At 34.2% G+C, this 23,310-nt stretch overlaps 1 protein-coding gene across 4 annotated transcripts in view; it reads left to right on the top strand.

Annotated features, from left to right (window-relative positions):
• Positions 1-23,310, top strand: part of ASCC3 (activating signal cointegrator 1 complex subunit 3) — a 361,492-nt gene that overhangs the window by 178,144 nt on the left and 160,038 nt on the right. For all 4 annotated transcript variants that reach the window (XM_019831019.3, XM_011282448.4, XM_019831018.3 and 1 more), the window contains exon 14: positions 12,269-12,403. In XM_019831019.3, the coding sequence (XP_019686578.2) occupies positions 12,269-12,403 (135 nt within the window). The remainder of the gene's footprint in view (positions 1-12,268; positions 12,404-23,310) is intronic.

The raw sequence follows: 23,310 nt of genomic DNA, 5'->3' as shown, positions 1-23,310 counted from the left end.
AGAGGCCAACATATTCCTTTTCAATTATTTCAAGTTTCTCAGTAATTACAGTTCAAATTGATACATCTTTGAAAATATAATGTAAAGTCATATTAAACTATATAATCAAGGTGAAACCACTTTAGTCGCAAGGACTATGCACATTTCCATGATTTCCAGTCATTTCTTCAACGAATTCTCTTCAGTACATTCTTTTTAAAAAAAAATTTTTTAACATTTATTTATTTTTGAGACAGAGAGAGACAGAGTGTGAGTGGGGAAGGGGCAGAGAGGGAGACACAGAATCTGAAGCAGGCTCCAGGTTCCGAGCTGTCAGCACAGAGCCTGACACAGGGCTCAAACTCACAAACCGCGAGATCATGACCTGAGCTGAAGTTGGACACCCAACCGACTGAGCCACCCAGGCCCCCTAGTACATTCTTTTTATATTAAAAAAAATAAAGAATAAAAATTAAACTATATCAAATCATAATAACTATCATTTGTGGAAACAGCATTGAGAACTAGTGATGTTTCGCTGAAGAAAGCACAGTCATACTGGAGATATGGTAGAATTTTTCAAATGTTTGAAGAATTGTTATGTGTGAAAACAAGTGCATTTATTTCCTGTTGCCTTAGAGAACAATACTGACCTTGGTCCCAGGGAGTGGGATGTGTGGGGATCAGATTTGGGATGAATATAAGGAAAACCTTTGTAAAACAACTAGACTTTTTTCTTACTGAATGGACCACTTTTTATATGCTGGTCCTACTGAATGGACCACATTTTCCGGGTACTTTCTAATTACTGTTTGTTGTCTCTACATGACCCTTGTAAGGCAGGTACCATATTATCTCCATTTTACAGGTAAAAACTGAAGCACGGGTAAATTTGCCCAAGCTTATCTGCTATACAGATGCTGAGTTATGATTCAAACAAAGGTCTGAAACACTGTTTGTATTCAAAATAAGACTAAAATATGTTGTATAGGTTAGTTTGGCATCAGGTAAGAGTTTTGTCTAGATTGGTGAGAATTTTTTCCTGAACAAAAACATTAGTTTGAGTATATCTTAAACTTAAGTAATATTAATATTACTATTAATATTCTTGATTTTTAATGAACAAGTAATATTAATATTCTTGATGTTTTGCTTTGTATTGTATAAAAAACTAGAAGAAAATTATAACATGCTTAAGACCATTTTAATGTATAAAATTCACTTTCATTAATAGCATATACAATATTTTTACTTGTTTATAAATATAGTGAATAAGTTGTAAAAATGAATTTAGATTTCAAATTATTCAAGGCATAAATGTATATGGTACACTTATGAACAAGATTTGAATTAAGAATTTATAGGGGCGCCTGGGTGGCTCAGTCGGTTAAGCGGCCAACTGCGGCTCAGGTCATGATCTCGTGGTCTATGAGTTCTAGCCCCGCGTCGGGCTCTGTGCTGACAGCTCAGAGCCTGGAGCCTGCTTCATATTCTGTGTCTCCCTCTCTCTGACCCTCCCTTGTTCATGCTCTGTCTCTCCCTGTCTCAAAAATAAATAAACGTTAAAAAATTTAAAAAAAAAAGAATTTATAGATAATTTTCAAGCATCAGTTGGATAACATAAATTGTATTACCTTAAAAGATATGTATGCTAGTGGAAAAATAGATATCCATTGTCTAAAAAAAAAGTACATACATATGCTTAATATCTAAGAAAGCATTATTTTTAAGTTAAAGAAAAAGCTTATAAGAAAGGGAAGTGCATTCAAAGTACTTACTATTTTGAAATTTTAGAACCTGTTGTCTTAATATTTTAGACTCTGCTGAAATAGAACTGTCTTATGCTTCTAAGTATATCGTATGGTGTTGTGATGTATGGCGAATTGATTGTAAGATTATATTTTTTATAGTGGACTTAGCTACAAAAATGATTATTTTTGCTGTCATAGTGTGTAATGTACATTAAGTTCTCCAACTTTGTTTTGTTATTATACATTTTGATAACAGGTATCTTTTAGGGTTTAGAAAATGTAAAGTATCGTGGATTTCTTTTAACCAAATATAGCCTTTGGAGCTCCCTCCAACTCAAACATAGAAATTATAAATATTAAAAATTATTCCTTTAAAGAAATTGGTGAAGAATATATTTCACTTTCAGGGTAATGCCCTAAATATAATTCAGTAATGATAACCTGAATCTATTTATCACTTAAAAGCTTAGGTTTCTTGAGAAGAACTGCAGATTCGCAGCGTGAGAGTCCAGAGGTGGCTCTAAATTGCTGAGCGTAGATCTAATTACACAGCTTGGAGCTGCGGAACCACTTCTCTCTACTCCAGATTACTTTTCTGGGTTTATTTGCATAATTTGATGCATGAAGACTAGTCAGTGAATTATACAGTTTTCTATATAGGTAGGACAAGGTAAATTAACCCTATTTGAGGTAGTTTGTATTTTCATGGTACATCTGATAAACATTTAACCACATCATTTTAAACTAAAAAATATGTTTTAGTAGTTTAGTTGCTTGTCAGGAATATCGGATAATAAATGCTAGTTGTTATAGACATAATTAATAAAATAGACAATTTTAAAATTTATTATTTTAGCCCTGTTTTCAGGGCTGAACTGTTACTTTTAGCAATAATAGTTTTCTGGATGTAATCCAGATATAGTAGTGTCAAATTTTCTACCATTATAAAATATAAGAATGCTTTCTTCATTCATGTCCATTAGTAGGACATTTTTTTCATGAATATGATTAATTTGATTCATTATAAATGTAGGTAGCTTTGATTTAGGAACTTTGACTTCAAAGACCAAAAAAAATTTTTAAGATGCTCTCAAATTAGCTTATTTTAGAAATTCTTTCTTAAATCACAAATTTTGAACTTTGCAATGGCATTAAAATACATACACATATAGCTTTACAACAGTATGACATGACTAACCAGTATCAATTTTAGTTTATTAAATATCAGTGAAATGTTTGCTAATAAATTTTTTAAAACAATCCAGGAAAATCAATTATCTGGTTGGATAATTGGAAGTTAGCTTGATACCCCACATTGTAATAAATGCATCTGTGAAAGTATTAACTCAGCCCATATCTTATTATAATTTATAAACTTTTACATTCAAACTTCTCATAAATATTTAAAAAAATAAATGCTTTTTGTGAAAATGGGTATTTTCTAACATTGGAATTTCAGCTATCATTTATTAAGTACCCACTGATTGAATCATAGTTGGGAGAGTGGTACAGGGGATGACAAGGAGACCTCAAAATTAGTAAGATGTAAACTTGCCCTTAGGGAGCACCCAAGGAGGGAATATAACTTGATGGAAAGAAAGTAGGCTTTCCATTGAGGCTAATTCCCTATTCTGTTCTTGAATGAGTAGCAAGTTATTAAAATTCTGAGCTTCGCTTTTCTCATCTGTAAAACACTAATAGTGTTGTTAGTAGTAAGATAGAGAACTATGCATCACACCTAGTACTGGGCTGGGCATGTCATAAGCATTTAATCAATCATGTATTTTATTATTATTTTATTATTAGTCCTAGTAGTTCACGGCAGTGAAGAAACATATATATATTGAGATTTACAGAAGGCACGAGTATGAACAAAGTGCTGTGGGAATGATTAATTTCCCTAGAGAGAATGGAGGTGAATCATTAGAACTGGGTTTAAAGGTATGTAGAATTTCCACAGATAAATTTGGCAGTAAGTAAAGAGAAAAATGAGTAACGGCCTGGAAATATACAGCCGTTCAAATGCATGGAGGTTTCGAACAGCAAAAAGAATGTAGAGAGATGACACCAGAAGACCAGTAATGAAGAAACTTGAAATATCATGACTTTTAAATCAAGTAATTTGCTGACTTTAAGGAAGGACCTCTATTAATTTTTTAATTATGCTTTTCTTTTTCCTTTCCTTTCTTTGTTGTTGTTGCTGTTTCTTCCCATAGTTGTTCGTGTAATTAATAGCAGCTTCTGTGTTCCCCATCTTCTCAGATTCCATTCTTTTATCACAGTAACTAAGTAAAGGCTCCAAAAGCAAAAGGGACCAGTGCTGGGCTGCCCACTGTCATGTCCCCAGTGCCAGTCATGTAATTGTTGGATAATGGCAGACTTGCAAAGGTGCTATGTCAAGCATAAAAATAACTAAAAAGGTAGTCAGTGATAAATGTTTAAGAGGAGCACATGAATTCGTTAGATGCTCAAGAGAATAATATATCTCTTATAGGTGGAAGCATCAGGGAAATTTTTATTTTAATTTAACCATATTAGTAACATCCATCTCCCCACGTTAGGTAAAAGGCTTCTTTTATTTTTCTTAAAGAAGTTTTATGAACTTGTACTAACTTTTCAAGCAGTTCAGTGGCTGCAAAGCTATATTTTAAAATGTTTAAATCAAAGTTCCCTTTTATAAGATCTGTCTCCAACTTTCATACTCATTCTTAGGAATACCTCTCTACTCTTTTGCTCATCTCGACTCTTCATAAAAAACAGAGCACCCCCCTGTTTCAAATTAACCCCACCCTTTAAATTTTTTTGCTGTTCATTATCGTATCAGTTTACAATGATAAAATCATCTCTGGCTTTTCCTATCTTTTGTCTACTGTTGTCTTTTAAATACTTCCTTGAGTCATATTTTCTTTATCATCATATATGATATATATTTCTTTATAAAAATCCACATTTGGCACAATGATAGCCTTCCCTCTCTTCAGTTTAAAAACTTTCTCTAACACAAAAATAATTTCTTAAGTACACACTTTTAGTGGTATCATTTTTTTCTGAGTCTTGAATCAATTTTTTATCTTAATATATATTTTATAATGAGGTTGTATTTTGCTTTTCCAGATATTCCTGCTCCTGTGTCCATATGTCTGTTTCTGCCAAAAATCTGTATTTACCACCCTTTAGATTTATTCTCTGTACCTTTGACCTCTGTATACTTTACCTTGAAATGCTATTTATTTTCTTCTACAAGAATACCTGTCTTTTTTTTCTTAAAGCATTTCCAGGTACTCTAAAAAAATAAATAAATAAATTTGTCACTTAGATCACAAGTACCACCATCACTGACCTTGTAAGTACATTGTTAAATATGTTTCCTTCAAGTTTTTACTTTGACACCATAAATTCCTTAGCAATAAAATAATCATATCAAATATACTAGTACAGTAGTATATTATACGTGTACTCTTCTTTTTAAAATGTTTATTTATTTTTGAGAGAGAGAGAGGTGCAGAGAGAGAATCTTAAGCAGGCTCCACGCTCAGCTCAGTGGAGCTCAGTCCCGCAACCCTGGGATCATGACCTGAGCTGAAACCAAGAATCAGATCCATAACCAATTGAGCCACCCAGGCACCCCTGTATATATACTCTTATAATCTCATTGCCATCGTTGATCATTTCTCCTGTTCAGTATAATTTCTATATTTCATTGTAAAACTATTAGGGCTTATTTCAGTGGGTAGGACAAACAATACAGAGTATACAAAGGAAACATCTTTTTATCCTCCCCACTCCCATTTTCATTTTGGGAGGTATTTAAGTTGGTTGTGTCCATCTAGAGCTCTAATTTTAAACACATATACATCCTTTACATATATACTTAGAATAATACTATGAAAATTGTTCTTCAACGTGTTTTTTTTTTTCCACTTAGCACTGTATTATGGGCATCCTTCAGATCTGTGTGTCTGTATTTGTGACAGCAAAATCCAGTGATGTTTGTGCCTACTATTGGATTACCAGAGCCACACAATGGTACTGAAGTTTATGACTGGGCACCTGGGTGGCTTAGTCTGTTAAGTGTCCAACTTTGGCTCAGGTCATGATTTCACGGTTTGTGAGTTCGAGCCCCACTGTCAGTGCAGAGCCTGCCTAGGATTCTCTCTCTCCCTCTCTCTGCCCCTCACCCACTTGCATGCATGCACTCTCTCTCTCTCTCTCTCTTTCTAAATAAATAAATAAAAATGTTTATGTCTGTTTTTATGTCCTTGTCTATGATTTTCTCCGAAGCCACAGAGAAAAATGCTGATAGATTTAAGAAAAATAACTTTCCATTCTAAACAAGATTCCATAAACAAAGTCAAAAGATAAAGTGTAGACTAGGACAAAATATTTGCAGTATAGAAAAAGACAAAGCATATTATCTTCTTCCATCTACAAAGAATGCCTAACAAATTGATAAAAACATCTCCAATAATAAAATAGATAATACTCAGAAAAAGGAAATAGTTAAATGAATAGTCATATATATTTGACCCAACAATTTCACTCTATAAAATTATCCAAAAGATATATTCACAAATTTGTGAAATGGCTTGTGAACAGTTATTTGACAACATTGCCTTAAATAACAAAGATTGGAATCAACATAAATGTCCATCAGACAAGGACTGGTTAATTAAGTTATGGTATTTCTAAATAACATTACAATGCAGATGTAAAAAGTACACGAAGAAACTGTGTGCTGATGTGAAAAGATCTTCAGATGATCTGAGTGTGTTCAGCTGTCCAGCACTGGCAGGCCTAAAATGAGAACTCTGTAATTACTTGTAGCGTCCCTCCACAGATGTCTCTTGGGTACACAGCCTGCAGTACCAGACCTTTTAAAATTGCATTTACCTGATAACACAGATGTGGTAACATGGCCATGCCAATCAAAACTATTTTGTGCCTACATGCTCTTGTGTTACATAAATATATCTGAAACGCATCTGTTGTGGCACTCCTCGTTAGAACTACAAAACACAGAAAATGATTTGACTGTGCTCTCCATCCTCCCAAAGATATTGGAATGTTCTAAATGGGTGGAGGAGAAGGGTTTTTTTGTTTTTGTTTTTGGTTTTGGTTTTTAACTTACAGTTGGATGGATGACTTGATGCAGGGCTTTCAGCTTTTGATGCAACATGCATCCAAATCACCTGCAGGGCTTGTTGAACCAGGTTGCTGGGCCCCATCTTTGGAGTTACTGACTCAGACCTGGTATTGGGCTGTTAGTTTGTAGTTCTGATAGGGTTACAGGGGATGCTGCTGCTGCTGTTGTGGGGACCATGCACTTTCAGAATTTGTTTAGGTCATTAAGACTTAATTCTCTTGAGGAATCCAGGTTAAGAAAGTTGGAAAGAATTGAGAGCAAGCCACGTTATAGGCTGTGCCAGTTAGAATGAAAGCATAAACGTCTAGGACATAAAACTTCTCACCCTCAGAGGCCTCATTCTTTAACCCTTGCAAGAACAAATACCCTATATTAAAGAATGTCATTCTTCAGCGACATTTTCCATGGAACATCTGTCTGCCATGTTGTCTATGTTTTTCAGATATTTCCTGCCCAGTCTTCCTTCTTAGTGGAAATTTCTAGGAAACAGTCTTTGATTCAACATTTCACAGTTAATCCTTGCCCTCTTTCCTCCTGTTTTCAGATAATCTCAGGTTTAAATATTCCTTTTATTTTTTTTACTTCCCATTCATCTTGCACAACACCTTCACAAAAGTTGTTAAAGGATAAGTGGCCTTTTAAATTATTTTGTGTGGTGTTGGATACATACACACTTGCGTAAATGAGGAATAAATAGTTAATATAGGTGTCAATTTATAACAGTCATTTACTGATCTCACCATTGAGTCTTTTAGGCCAAATTCATTTTATTGTTTATTACCCCTTCAGTGGTGTTGATACTAACTAGTTCTGACAGAGTTTTCTAAAGTTCCTGTAGAAAGAGTGTTAGCATCTCCTTGGAACATGTTAGAAATGCAAAGTCTTGGCTTGCCCCAGACCTACTTAATCTGAAAGGGTGGCGGAGGATAGGAGCAGCAGTTGTGTTTTTAATAAGCCTTCTGAGTGATTTCGAAGTATTCTAGAGTTTGAGAGCTATTGCTTTACTAAATGCAGTGTTTTCACTGACATTATATACTTCTATTTTTATAATCCATGACACTAGTGACTATCTGTGGACTGGAGGAAATAAGAATCGAAGAGATTTTTTTTGTTTTTTCTAAATCACATTGCTCTTTAATAATGCTTCAAAGTAGAATTTTGGGAATTTTTCAAATAACATGTCCTTCTTTCCTTTGAATACACCAAAACAATATGAGTTACCTAAGCATTCTAGTTTTTTGAATGATGATTTATCTGAGCTTTCATTCTTTCATTACTTTTAATCGTCATCTCATGTGAAGAACACATCTTTGGCAAAGCAAATAACAGAGCCAGAACTCAAATTCACTTTCTTTCCTAGTCCAGGACTGATTTTATTTTGTATATTTAAAATAAATGGCTTTTTAAACTAAAAACAAATATAATATTTTTAAATGTATTAATCTAACAAATGTCAAGTAAAAATGTAAACTGTTTTATGAAGCAATTAAAATTTACCAATGTTGTTGGCTTGAATCTATTGTTGTAATCTTATTTTAATGGCATATGCCCATTTAACTGCTGTTTGGTTACCAGTAGTGTTTAAGATTAATTTGGAGTTATTTCTGCCAAATGAAACAGTGCTGTCCTCTCTGTTATAATTTTCATATGAGTCTATTTAAATTAATTAACCAAATTAAGAAACCATAAAATCAAGTATGTTATAGGACCTAAAACCTTGTAATGGCTTCTGTTGGAGCCTCTAAACAGAAAATTCTTAATAATAAAAAGAGTTTATTTTACTGAACAAGGAGTGATGGATCATTTAATAAAAAGAAATTGCCACTTTAAGTTGTAACTAATATTTCTCTTGGCTGCAGTAGAAAATAATTTGCAAAATGATAAGTTGACAAGTCAGAATGAAATAATTAATGAAGATTTAGGGTCATATTTTATTTTCCCTTATGTTCTTCATATCAACAGGATTTACATAATGTGGCATTTGAATTATGGAGAATAGAAATCTAGTTGCATTATAAAAACCCATCTGGGAAATGATCTTGGGGCTATACTGGTTATATGAAATACCTTCATATTTCCTAATATTTCATTTATATAGGTAAATTAACATAGGTTATTAGGGAATTTTTAAAATCATCTCTGTAGTGGTGGTTTTATATATGTTTCCTTTTAAACTTGTTTTAACTCAGAAGAAGAAAACTAAGTTGGTGGTCATTATTAACCAATTTCACACAGTAGTGCAGTGGTCATCTCAAAAGTTGTTAATAATTCAATTTTTAGACCTCATCCCTAGGTATTCTTACTCAGTTGGTTTTAGGGGAGGACTCAGAAATCTATTTTGATGAGCACCAGCAGTGATTCTGTTGAAGAGGTCCTTGGGACTCAGTGTAAGAAACTTTTGAACGAGAACATACTTCTTCAAGCTAACACACTAAAATTACCAAGGATAAATATTTTAAATACTACTCCATCCATCCTGTACCCTGCTTCTGTAGCCAGGTAGGGCTGATTACTAGTGATTCTTTCTCATCAACAGTAGTATAGCCATTCTGAGCCTTGGAACATATGTATCGTATCCCTGGTGCTCAGTACATTGTTTGGTACTCAGTAGGTACTATGTAAATACAGTGCAATGGATGAACAAAGGAGACCCACCAGCTCCATGTTTAGCATTCCTGTGTTATCCATACTCCATGTGTCACTGTTTTCTCTGCCTCCTTAAATTGTACATGCCTTTTACGTAAGGGACCATGTCTTGTTCATTTTTATATTTTTTCTTTTAACAGTATTATACGTGGCTGCTAAATACTTCATAAAAATATTTTGTGCTTAAATACATCATACTAGATTGTCATCTCTATGAGGGCAGGGACTTTGGCCTCTCTTTTTTGCAGTTTTCTCAGGGCTTGATAGTAATTTTCAGAATTCTCAGAAACATTTGAATGAATTAATTAATTAATTAAAAATAATTTCATTTTAAATGATATTTTCTTAAATTTAATGTTAGGGGTTAGTGAAGCTGTGTGTGTGATAAACCTTAATTTTATATAAGAGGGAAAATCTGCCTTACTTTTTAAAAAGAAACTCACAGTTGGAAAACTTTTTACAAGAGACAGAATGGTAGAAGATGAGAGATTCTGAACTGGTGAAACTTCAACAGGGCATTATAGTTAACAGAATTTTCTATCTAACTTAGTATTAAACAACTTATGTCAATAATGCTGAAAAATATTACACTGAGCTTAAATGACAGTCTCTTGACATCCTATGAAATAAAGACATTTCCCCAGAAAGCTAGCAAACCTATCAAAATCAGATTTGTTTTTTAGGTTTTTTTGTTTTGTTTTGTTTTTTGTAGTTGAAAATAAGGAAAACAGAAGACTTTTCCAAGTATTCATGAAACTTACTGAAATAAATTTTATTAGTATGCTCTTTAGAGAGATTCTTATGGTCACATTTTTTTAAAAAACACGTTAGTATCAGCACATAAGTTAGAACTCTGACATAGTATAAAAGCTGAAGCTTTGGGGCGCCTGGGTGGCCCAGTCGGTTAAACGTCCGACTTCAGCCAGGTCACGATCTCTCGGTCCGTGAGTTCGAGCCCCGCGTCGGGCTCTGGGCTGATGGCTCGGAACCTGGAGCCTGTTTCCGATTCTGTGTCTCCCTCTCTCTCTGCCCCTCCCCCGTTCATGCTCTGTCTCTCTCTGTCCCAAAAATAAATAAAAACGTTGGGGGGAAAAAAAAAAAGCTGAAGCTTTATATCCTTAATGGCTGTGATTAACTAATGTTAAATCTCCCTAGGTGACTTGTGATACTTGTTTTATTGTCTCTAAACGCTTCAGGAGTTTTTCATTGAGGAACTTTGGGTCTTCTCCAGATGATCTACCCTCATTGACTTTGAACACATTCCAAAAGAATATTAGTAATTTAAGCATTCCAATTTCTTTGGTGATTATTAACTATGATTTTGCTCTACTCTGAATTTTAATTGATGTGCCATATATGGAACAGTTTCTTTGACAGGGTTGTAGATGTAAGATGATTATGGGTAAATTAAACACTGTGTGCTTTAGATCTTTGTCAATCTGTCTCCTTTCTGGCCAAATCCCAGGCTTCCCTCCCCTTTTCACTTTTACTCATTATCAAAATGACCTTCTCTTTTATTTAGGGAAGCTAGCATGAGTCTATCCTTTCCCTGACTAAAACCAATCAGTTGCATATTTTTCTAAATGTGTACCATGAAAATAAGACCAAAGTTCTAGCCTCTGGGAAAACATAATTAAGGGATAAATATGGAGAGATATTGAGGGAAAAGCAAGAATTACGACCTCTGTGTTGTTGAGGCCTATGGGGCATACCATGGTAACTCCAGAGAGATTGAGAGGTCTCAGTTTGGTTGGAAGCTGGGGTTAGAATTTGTCTTAATTCCACCCAAAGCACCCACACTGCTGATTGTCCTTAGGTTGTATGTTTCAGACTATAATTAAAATGTCAGAATTACCTGACATTTTCATCATATAAAATTCAAAAAGATCAATTGTCCATATGAAAGAATAAAAACGACTTTTGTTATACTAATGGCTCTTTGGGAAGGCTGCGTCCAGCTGAATGTGGGAGTAAATGGAAGCCAAAGCCCAAAGAAGAAAAGATAGGAAGGAGAGAAGGCAGGCACCGCTAGGCAGCAGATACAGTGTTCATCACTCTCTTATTTTATATTCTTCAGTTGCATTGACATTCTGCCTGGTGACTGTTCCTGAAAGTACTTTTTTCCACTTCTCCTTGACAAAGCACCCAGATACGTGACTTCCCTCTAATTCAGATTTCCACAGTCACTTTTTGAGTAATTCCACAGGAAGGTCAAAAACAACAGAAAATTCCAGATGCCTCTCTAGAAGCATTTTCGTCTTCAGCAGTTCCCTAAACTCTATTTTGAATGGTTGTTCTTAGACATGATTTTGTCCAAGGAAGAGTGTTTTTATTGTTTTCAATTTCTTTAAACATCTTTATGATACTGGAAATTTCACTGACTGTGGGGAAACAAGGCTTTTGTATATTTTTATAGTCTTGTCTCCATAATATATGATTGTACTCATGAATCATGTCTTCAAAAGAGAAAAGCACAAATTAAATCCATGCTTTATATAATCCATTAATTTCAGTTCTGACTTATGCCAATGTATAGATTAACAATGTGTAAAGCCTTATTATTGAATTTTATTTAACTTGCCTTTATCCTATATACACTTTGTTCTAAAACAAGGAAATGTTGGAGAATTCGTAAACTGGGGGTTATATTTTGAAAAATTAATAGTTTATATATAGTGATTTTCAGACTGGTATTAAGCTGTCTCTTAATGAATTTTAGTACTAAATAAACTGTTTTCCTTTATTTTAGGTGATGGTGTTTGTGCATGCTCGAAATGCTACTGTAAGAACAGCTATGTCTCTAATAGAAAGAGCAAAAAATAGTGGTCAGATTTCCTGCTTTTTACCTACCCAAGGAACTGAATATGGACATGCAGAAAAACAGGTAGGAAACAAAAGATGGCAAGATTAAGAACTAAAGCATATAATGTGCCAGATATTACAGATATTTTATATATGAAAGATCTATGGTCTTTAATTTCCAAGGAGTTGATTTTACATATTTATCATGTTATAATCTTTCCTTTTCTCTTGATATAATGATCTTCCAAAGGATCTTCCAAAGGATATAATGTACTTCCAAAAGTACACAAATGTGTACAATTATCACCTCTATCTCTATGATTAGAATTGTGTTTAGTCCTACTCTTTAAAATACAGTTAAAACAGAAAATATTGTTAAGTTCCATAAAATATGTTAACATCTAATAGGATTATTATTTTAAAAAACTAACATTATTTTTTAATTTCTCAGTTTTAATTTCTAAGGTTAATATGAACACATGAAAACTGCACAAACCAAAGCTCTTAAGAGAATGTGAAAGTTTAGGGGCGCCTAGCTGACTCAGTCAGTAGAGCATGCAACTCTTGATCTCGAGATTGTGAGTTCAAGTCCCACATTGACTGGAGTGATTACTTAAAAATATGATTTAAAAAAAAAGTATGTGAAAGTTTGAGATGCGAAATTTTTACAACAAATGCCTTGCTGCACAGTGTTTGGTCAAAGGACCTAAAAAGCCTGGGTCCTCTAGAAATGCAGAGAACCTCAGGCCCCATACCAGATTCACCAAACCATAATCTGCATGTCACCTCAATCCCCAGGTGATTTTATGTGCATAACAGTTTGACAAGCACCTCTCTAGGTAATTTGAGTATTGATCGTATCTAGGATTTTCACAGATTTCATTTAATTATGTGAGATAATGATTTAGATCAAGAGTGAATAGACTACAGCCTGAGGGCCAAAGTTGGCCACCTGTTGTTTTCTTTTAATTAAAGTTTTATTAGAAAATAGCTGGACTCCTTTTGTTGTCAATGGCTGCCTTTTTTTGCACTATGAGGGGAGAATTGAATTGTTGCTGCAAGGACTATGTAGCCCACTAATAAGCCTAAATACAAGGCCCTTTACAGAAAATGTTTGCCCAGATTTAAAGCTGTGATAATAAATTTTCAAATAAAATATTAAAATTTTCAAATAAATTTTCAAATAAAAAACTCAGTGGACATAAAATGACAGTAACTTCAAAGTTTTTTATATGCATAAGATTTAACTGATATTTACAAAACAGCTGCTAGCTGCCAGATATTGTACTATATATACACTTTCACATTTATCATGTTAGTAAAATGTACTTAATTGTTATGACTGCACTATGAATGCCATCATTTTATGTTGATATTTTAAATTCTGCATATGATAATCTGATGTCAGTTGTTTTGAACATCAGATTCTTTCAATTTAGAACTATAAAATGTGTTCATTTTCTTCATTTTTTTCTGCTTAATAATATTTTCTATTATATAACACTTATTAAACAGCTTTGTAGTCTTCCAGTTATTTATTAATTCTGAATTTATGAGTGCCTTTAAAAAGGTTGGCATTCATAAGTCTTCTTTGATTTCTTTGGAAATAAAAAGCAACTCGATTGTGTTTAAAAGCCAAGCCTTGAGAGCCACCTTGTGGCTTTCTGGTTACTTCATTCATACCTCTCAGTTCTGAGAGCTATTGCTATTGTAAATAATGTCAGTTTATTATTTAATTTCTATAGTAATAGTGCTTAATATTTATCAGCTGTTTACTTGTGCCTGGCATTTTCATTGCTGTATAGATAACTCATTCAGTCCTCACAGACCCTGTGATGTAAGTCTGTATTTTTATTATACCTTGATATGATATATGTGTAAGTAATTACAAAATAACATGAAATATTGAAACCATATAAAATAATTTATATAGACACAGTTTCAAATAATGTTTATTTAAGGCATTGTCACCAAATAGTTTCAAAGGTCATTATGCTTAAAAAAAAAAAAAAAAAGAAAAAGACCTGGAGAAATGAAAAGTTTTAATACAGTTGACTAGAAAATCTCAAATCATTTTTGTTATACCTTTTTAAAAATATTTTGATTTGATTTGATTTTCATCCAGTCTACCTATTGTTATTGGATTTTTTAAAAACAAAAATGAAATTCACAAACATTCATTAAAAAGTACATGTTTTCGGGGCGCCTGGGTGGCGCAGTCGGTTAAGCATCCGACTTCAGCCAGGTCACGATCTCGCGGTCCGTGAGTTCGAGCCCCGCGTCAGGCTCTGGGCTGATGGCTCAGAGCCTGGAGCCTGCTTCCGATTCTGTGTCTCCCTCTCTCTCTCTGCCCCTCCCCCATTCATGCTCTGTCTCTCTCTGTCCCAAAAATAAATAAACGTTGAAAAAAAAATTTTTTTTAAAAAAAATAATAAAAATAAAAAGTACATGTTTTCAAGGAACATTATCCTGTTCATCATTATATTCCTAGCCTTTCATATAATGTTTGGCTGATAGTAGTTACCCCAGATTACTTTTTTTGTTGTTGTTTTTGTTCTTCTGAGACAAACATTATAAGAGACAGCCTCACTTTGATTTTCTCATTTGATCTGCACCACTATTCTGTCCCTTAGAGATTCTTATCCCCACTTTATAGATAAGGTAACTGAAACTGGAAATAATTTTCTCAGAGACGACCATGTAACAAGTAGTAGAGCCATGATTGGAATCAGTCTGACTCCAAAGACTGCCCTTTTTACCACTCTGTATCCTAAACATTCAAAACCTAATCCAATCTGGGACTTTCTAAAGCATTTAGGGCTTTTTCTTTGTTTTTTGTTTTTAATAAAATGGAAGAACATTTCTTCAGTCCGACCATATCCCCCATTTCTGCTAAGGAGAGGTTCAAAAAGCTGGCCCTTCTTCAGTGGATATGATTTTATAACAAAAGATAAAGTAATCTTTCTGAATGCTTTATCGAAGCTCCAGAATTTTAGATTGTTTTTCTAGTGCTAGTTGTATGCTTCTTATTTCTTTAAGTTCCTTTTGAACTTGAATGGTATTAACATTCTAGCAATTCTGCGGAGCTATTGTCATGATGGGAGGAGATATTCCTTCCCATGTTCTTTGAAAAATGGGAAATTAAGTACTCAGAACATTAAAATAAAATTAGAAGGTAAATTTGCTGTGGTGGTACATAGAAATTTAGCCTCATGACTCCTGTTAATGGAAATACAGCTAAATCCCTACCGTGCCACACTAGTACTTTACCCCTAAGTGTTTAAATGTAACCGTCTCAATTCCTGACGTAGCGATTATGGTTTGTAAAAGCATTTCTTTACAGCTTTATTCAACACTGTATAACTTTATTTGTATAAATAATAAGTAAAACTCCATGGAGGTATTCTCCTTTTCTCTCTCTCTCTCTCTCTCTCTCTCTCTCTCTCTCTCTCTCTCTCTCTGTGTGTGTGTGTGTGTGTGTGTGTGTGTGTGTGTAATAAGGCTATTTTTTGCCATAACCACAACTAAAAATGACTCTTTTCTTCCCAGTAAGTAACAATATATTTTAGACTCCTCATATCATTCCCATCTTTAATATAAAATTTAACCCCCTATGAAAAACCAACTATATTTCCAAACTGTCCACTGAAACAAGGAAATAGGGAAAGGAAAGGAAAGTATACCTTAAGCATAAGCTATGGAGATGGAGGTTGTGGCTCTCTGTGGAGAAGGTAGTATATCAGGAATTCCTAATGAGGCCCAAAGCAAGAGGGCACGTTAACAAAAGGTCTGGTTCTGATGTGGCCTCTAGAAGCCCTGCGGCCTTAAACACATAAATATTTTTTCTTCTCCTCCTCCTCCTCCTCCTCCTCTTCCTTCTTCATCCTCCTCCTCCTCCTCCTTATTTATTTATTTATTTATTTATTTATTTATTTATTTATTTATTTAGAGACAGAGACAGCACAAGCAGAGAAGGGGCAGAGAGAGAATCCCAAGCAGGCTCTACACTGTCAGCACAGAGCCCAATGCAGGGCTAAAACTCAGAACTGTGAAATCATGACCTGAGCCAGAAACCAAGAGTCAGATGCTTAACCGACTGACCACCCAGGTGCCCCAAACACCTAAATATTTCTGAAACTTACTTTCTATTCTATCAAATAGAATAATAATAGGGTAAATAACACCTATTCTGGTAGTTAACTATGAGAAACAAATGGAATGCTATATGAAATTATTTTGGAAACTGAACAATGATAAAATGTTACACGTCATATTATAAAAATCTACTTTTAAAAATATGTTTTAATAACTAAATTTTAAAATGGTGAAAGGATAGTAAACAATATGAATAATTTTCCCTAATTTACCCTGCGTATTTTTTGCTCTCCTGCACAAAGACACTTTCTTAAGAAACCACTATTTTCTGTAAGGTACAGCATACCTTAAAGGAATAGTAGCAGCTTACATTTATAGAAGTATATCATTAGGGATGCAGATATTTTCATTATTAAGCTATTATTTTCAATTATGATTTAATTTCAAGTTGAATGAATATTTCAGTTAGAATCTTCAGATTCTGTTTCACTTGCAATCTAAGCCAAATAAATTCTTTCCTTAGGGACAAGTTTTTAACAGGCTTTAAATATTCTAGTAGTGGGATGGGTATTTCCACTCACCCCTGTGCAGTATTTCTCTGATTTATGGGTAGTGATATGTGCTTGGATTTTTTTACATATATTAGGGATATTAAGAGTTTTTCTTATACGTAGAAATGGTCTATCATACAATAAGCCTCATGAATGTAGTTATTAGAAATATCTATTAAATATATTTAGTATAATGAATCCAATAATAATACGAAAAATCCAACAGTATGTTCCCTCAAGCTACTTCAAGTGTCATTTTTTTTGACTTCTTTATTATTATCCAAAGCTACCAACTATTTCCTTGGTTTTTTTCCAATAGGTCACCTTTAACCTTTGCCTAAATTAAAGGAATTTGACTTTGATATAAGTTATCTGATACTTAATAGCTTTATTTATTTCTGCTTTAGCAGTTTTACAGTTAGTATAGCCAAATAAAATTAGAATTTTCTCCTCTTGGCATAGATGATATCTATTAGCTAAAGACAGTAGCAGGTGCCTGAGAGCCCCCTTTCTCTTATTTTTAATTTTAAGTATATATAAAATATTTATTTTCTCAGAGTTTATTCTTTCCTTAGCCACGTCAATCTCTTTCCTTTTGGAGGTTAATATAGTAATTCTACTGTTGTAGAATTGCTTGTAACCACATAGAAAGAATGTCAAAAGTGTATTAATATTTTTAAATAAAACCAAAGAAAATTAATTAAAAAATAGAACTGAATGTTTAATTGCATTTTGGAAAGCACGAATATTCTGTTTTCAAGGGGAAGTAGACTCTTGTACAATAAAGGCTTTGGATCCACACAGACCTGAATATTAATCTGGACTCAGGCACTGTAACTTTTTCAATTTCCTTGAGCCACAATTCCATCATGAACGAAGTGGCAATGATACCTAGATCTTAAAGTTTTTGTAATAAGTAAGGTAACATACGTTGCCTGATACACAGTAGACACTCTGTAAATGGTTACATATGTACTTTGAAGGAAGAGAAGATGACAACTTTAATGACAGATGTAACAACGTTTACATTTTTAGCTTTTGGACAACAAAAAATAAGACCTTGAATTGTAAAAGGGAGTAATAGGTTGGGGGAAATATTGGTAACTGCATCTTTTTATGTGGATCTACATCTTTATATGTGCTCTTATTAAGTTTAATAACTAAAACATAAAATTTTCAGTAAGTAAATGGGCAAAGAAGAAATAAAATAGGCAAATTGGAATAAAAAATTATTGGATAAATCTTGCAAATTCAGACTGTATACTCTTAATCTAAATAAATCTTTAAAAGCTAAAAATGAGAATGCCCATTTCTAAAATGATTCAAGGATTTGGTACATTCCTAGGTTTTCTGTGGCAGTGACCTTTTCAATCCTTTAAAAAGATTTTTTTTTTTTTTTTTTTGGTAATATGTGCTAAGAGCCACACTTCCTTCTGGATCCTTTAACCTTGAAATTCTAAACCTGGGAATCTTTCCAAGGACATATTAAAAGGAAAAGTAATATAAACCAAGAGTTTTATTCCAATACATTATAATGAAAAAATTCAACATAAATACCCAACAGTAGGGGAATTTTAAAGTATGAACAGCAGTTCAATTAAATTTTATATACCTATTGAGAACAATTATTTTAGAGTATACAATACGTCCAATTCTAAGTTAACATGTCAATTTTTTTTTTAATTTTTTCTTTCAACGTTTATTTATTTTTGGGACAGAGAGAGACAGAGCATGAACGGGGGAGGGGCAGAGAGAGAGGGAGACACAGAATCGGAAACAGGCTCCAGGCTCTGAGCCATCAGCCCAGAGCCTGAGGCGGGGCTCGAACTCACGGACCGTGAGATCGTGACCTGGCTGAAGTCGGACGCTTAACCAACTGCGCCACCCAGGCGCCCCTGACATGTCAATTTTAATTGATCAAATTTCCTGTGGCATTGAAAATAAGTAGCTGAACACGTTGGAGTTTCTCTATCGTTAAGACACAGATGTTGTTACAGTGTCACAGTGGACTTACAAATAATACATAAGGAAAGCAAAATATGGTCAGTAATGTAAGAGAAGAACAAACCATTCATAAAAAAGTAGATTAATTCAAAACAGTGATCTTGTATTTCAATATGCAGCAATAAGGGTAAGGAGCATTTGAAGGAAAGAAGAAAGAGGACGTGAGCAAAGGAAACCACTGGATCTGTTGGGACAAATAGAAAAGTGTTCTCTTTTCACTATTATGTATGATGCATGAAGGGCCAGGCACATACATTTTGGTCAGAATGTGAAGGACCTTAAATTACATGCTTAAGTGTTTGGACTTTATGTGCACTGAGAAGCTTTTGAAGATTGTGGAAGAGACAAGTTATATGACCAGAATTCGGGTGCTGAAAAATAGGACTCATTTTCCTTCAAGCAGAGGGAAATCCCGTGGGCCAGGCGTTCATATCAATGTAGTCTAATATATGGCTCACTTTTAGTAAACAAGACTCTTTTTAAGGGACATAGAAAGTAACGTTGGATTTTTTTCCTGATTTCTTTTGTTATTACTTTTAAGTAAATTCTGATTGCAGTAATTTTTGTTCATGTACTTGAAGATGTATTTTGGAAGCATAGAATGAATTTCTTACAACAAATTTATATATCTTGTTAAGTAACCATGCTGTTTTGGAAAACTATGTTAATTGGAATATTGTTCTCTCATTTGAAAATACTTTAGTAGGGGAAGCACTCTAAAGACATATAGATTACATAACTAAGATTATTAAATCTCTAGATATACAGAGATTTATATTGATAAAATTTAAGGATCAAAATTACATTTCACAGTGTGATTTTTTTTTTTAGATCTTATTTCAGCGTTTATGGCCAAATGGGTATAATGGATATAAAGAATGCAATTTTAGATGAGATTTCTCTTTTGCTAATTAAGGTACTATTTCTGGAATACTCTTATTTCTATATAATTAGGTTGTAGTAATATCAGGGTAGCCTCTGTGGGAACCAAGACCATCTTTCAAGGGATATAACATGGAGAGCACATTTACTTCCTTTCTCCTAAGTTAAAGTGAACAATTAGCACAGCCAGAATGACATATGAAAATTGGTTATGGGGAATTAGATTAGTCTGTGTCATTGTGAATTGATTATATACCCATGAGCCTCAAACTGTTTTTAGTGATGGCCACTCAGTGAATATTTAGTGAATGTAAGCTAGTTACCAGTGACTGTGATAGATCAATAGGTATCAAGCTAAGTAAACTCTTCTGTCAACCTGTTTAGAGTGTATTGAGAAAGACACATGTTGTATCAGTCAGGATTCAGTAAAGGAAACAAACCACTCTCAGTGCATTTTAAATAGAACAGAATCTTGCAAGAAATTAGGTACTTACCAATGTTGGTAAGATTGGAGAAGTAGAAGTCAGGGGGCTACCACTGAAACTGTTGAATTGAAGAACCAGCTACTGTGATAGTGATCTAGAAGTTGAGAAGCCACAACTGCTGCTATACATGTCTTTTCAATGTTCGTGAACACACTGGAAAGCCAAATTTTGAGCATATGATACATCTATTATAATTTTCAGCCCTCATTTCTCCAAGATCTTGCTTACCAGGAAAAGACAATAGCAGGAAGATAGTTTTCTCTTAACCTCCATCATCCAGATCTTGCACACGGGCATCTAATTAGCAGGATTGATTTTTTTACATCAAGAACCCTGACTGCAAGAAATCTGGAAAATAAAGGTTTTACCTGCTGGCCCGTGTAATACAGGAAGGCTTATTGAAGGAGCTGATTAATACTCTCTGCTTTAATTGAGAATGGAAACTATTTAGGAAGAAAGAAGTACCTGCTCCTTTACTCTTATGGAGTTTATGTTCTGGAAGGACAGAGTGATTAATCAACCAATTAAATAATTTATTTCAATTACATGTGTAATAAAAGGGATAAAGTTGCTATGGGAAAATAAAATTAGGGGATCTGATCTAGACTTATGATGTTAGAGAAGGCTTGGCTGAGAAAGTGACATTGAAGCTGAGATTCAAAGGTTAGGAGGTCACAAAGCAAAGGACAGCAGAAGAATGTTCTAGGAAAAGGTTCTGACAGCAGAAAAGCAATAGCACATTGAAGGAAGTGAATAAAAGTCAAAATGAATAAAATATAGAAGATGATGGAGAGTGGCAAATGGTATGTTTGTGGCATAAGATGAATCTATGTTATAGGCGAAGACCAGATCATGAGGACTTTGTAAATCATGTTACAGATTTGCTGTTTTATCTTAAAAACAATGGATTATTATTAGCAGAGTTGAGGAAGGAAGGGGGTATGATCATCAGATTTGTGTTATTAATAAGATCATTATACATGCAGGCAAGGCTCTAAGAGGGTATTGGGAAGACCAGTTGAAGATGTGGATTCACTGGGGAATATTTGAGAAACAAAATTGCTAGGACTTGGTGATTAATAAGATATGGATGATTGAGGAAGAGATCTAGAAGTTTTCTGGCTTCTAAAAGATGTCTGGCTTGCGTTATGGTGTAGGTAGTTGGCTCATTTGTGAAGGAAAAGAAGAGTGGAGAAGAGTTAGTTTGGAGGAAAGGGTGCAGATCTTGAATTCTGTTTGGATATGCTGAGTTTTCAGTGCCTAGATACTTAGAGATGTAGAATAAGTATTGGATAGATATGAGTCTGGTATATCAGAAGCACAGTCCATTTTGGAGTGGGAAAACCATGGGAGTGGATGTGAGTGACAAAAGAATACAGGATCAGTTTCGAGGAATTCTAATATTTAATGATTAGATAGAGGAGAATGAGCCAACAAGGGACCCTCTAAGACATTGTCCTAATCCAGGGGAATATACTGTCCTAGAGGCCAAGGAAAGAGTGTTTCAGAGAGAAGGAAGTGATCATCTACACTGAGTGCTGCTGTGAGTGGTCAAGTAATATGAGGGCTGCAAAATAATCATTGTATTTAGCGAGATGGAAGATACTGGTGACATTATTTAGAGCTTTTGTTGTTGTTGCTGCTGTTCACATAGTGGAGAGCAAAAAATAGATTAAGTTGGTTGATGAGTGTAAGAATAGAAAATCCAAGTACAGGCATTGATTTTGAGAAGTGAATTTATATAAGTAAAAGGGATGATAATCTAGGAAATATGAAGGAGTACCCAGATGGGTAGACATATTATTTTCAAGGTGGAAGTGATATGTTTGTACTTTGTGGCAACTATTCAAGAGAGAATGAAAAGGGATTGAAATTGATTGATTACTCATATAGAAAATAAAAGGGATTACAGATAATATGAGTCCTGAGAAGTAGAGAGAAATGAAATCCAAGGAACAAGTAGATTTTCCTTATATAGGAGTTAGGGTACTCCTATTATAACAGGAGGGAAGATTTAAAAACTGGGTTCTGATGCAAATAGGTTTTAGGTATATGGCAAGAAGATGAGGGCTTTACTCTGGTGTATTATATTTTTTTATGAAATATATATTAAGGTCATTTTCAGAATCAAGGATAATAAGATGGTTAGAAGTTTGTGGAGGAAAAAAGAAACCTAATATAAATCTTGTAAAACATGTGAAAAGAAATTGACTGTAAAGACATTTCAGAATTGCTGTCCAGTGTTAAGGGCTTGTTGAGATTGTGATAATGGATTTAGAGTGGTCTTAAGTTGCCCCTGTATGTAATTTTTCTTAAGCACTAGCCACCTTGGATTATCCAAGTTTGGCATTTTGCCAGTCAGATATGACAAAAGGGCAAATAAGTTTAAGAAATTGGCAGGAGTGTGATTAAAATGTTGAGCTCTGCTCTCTAAGCAGGAGAAAGAAGGACTAGGATGGAGGGGTGGGAGCAGGTGCTGCTGACGAGTAGAAAGAAAGTAGAGGAATTGTAATCTCAAAGTGCCAGTAATGATAAAAAATGGACTTTGAAAAAATAGCTGGGCAAGCTTGAAATACAGGAAGCTTTGATCAGAAATTGAGGTGTTTGTACCAATGATTTTAAAAGTGGTACAGTTGTAGATTGATGACAAAGCCTAGAAATAATACCTGATATGATTGAAGTGGGACAGAGGAGATGTCAGTGGAAATGAGGGTCTCAGGGAACTGAAGGGTGAGTGTTTTGGATGTCCGCATGAAAAATACTGTCACCTAGGATGATGACAGGAATTGGGATGGAGAGAAAGACTAGGAGCCACAGGTATCAAGTCTTCATTAGATAAGGTTAAATAACAGGTGACATAGTCAGATGGACTTAAAAGAGCAAGAATTTTTACAAAAGTCAAGTACATAATTGACTGGAAATGGTAATGGGGAAGAGAGGTATCATCTCCCACCACTTAACAGGGATGGATG

Source organism: Felis catus, chromosome B2, assembly GCF_018350175.1.
Source record: "Felis catus isolate Fca126 chromosome B2, F.catus_Fca126_mat1.0, whole genome shotgun sequence".
Taxonomy (NCBI): domain Eukaryota; kingdom Metazoa; phylum Chordata; class Mammalia; order Carnivora; family Felidae; genus Felis; species Felis catus.
This window is presented reverse-complemented; position numbering and strand designations above follow the sequence as displayed.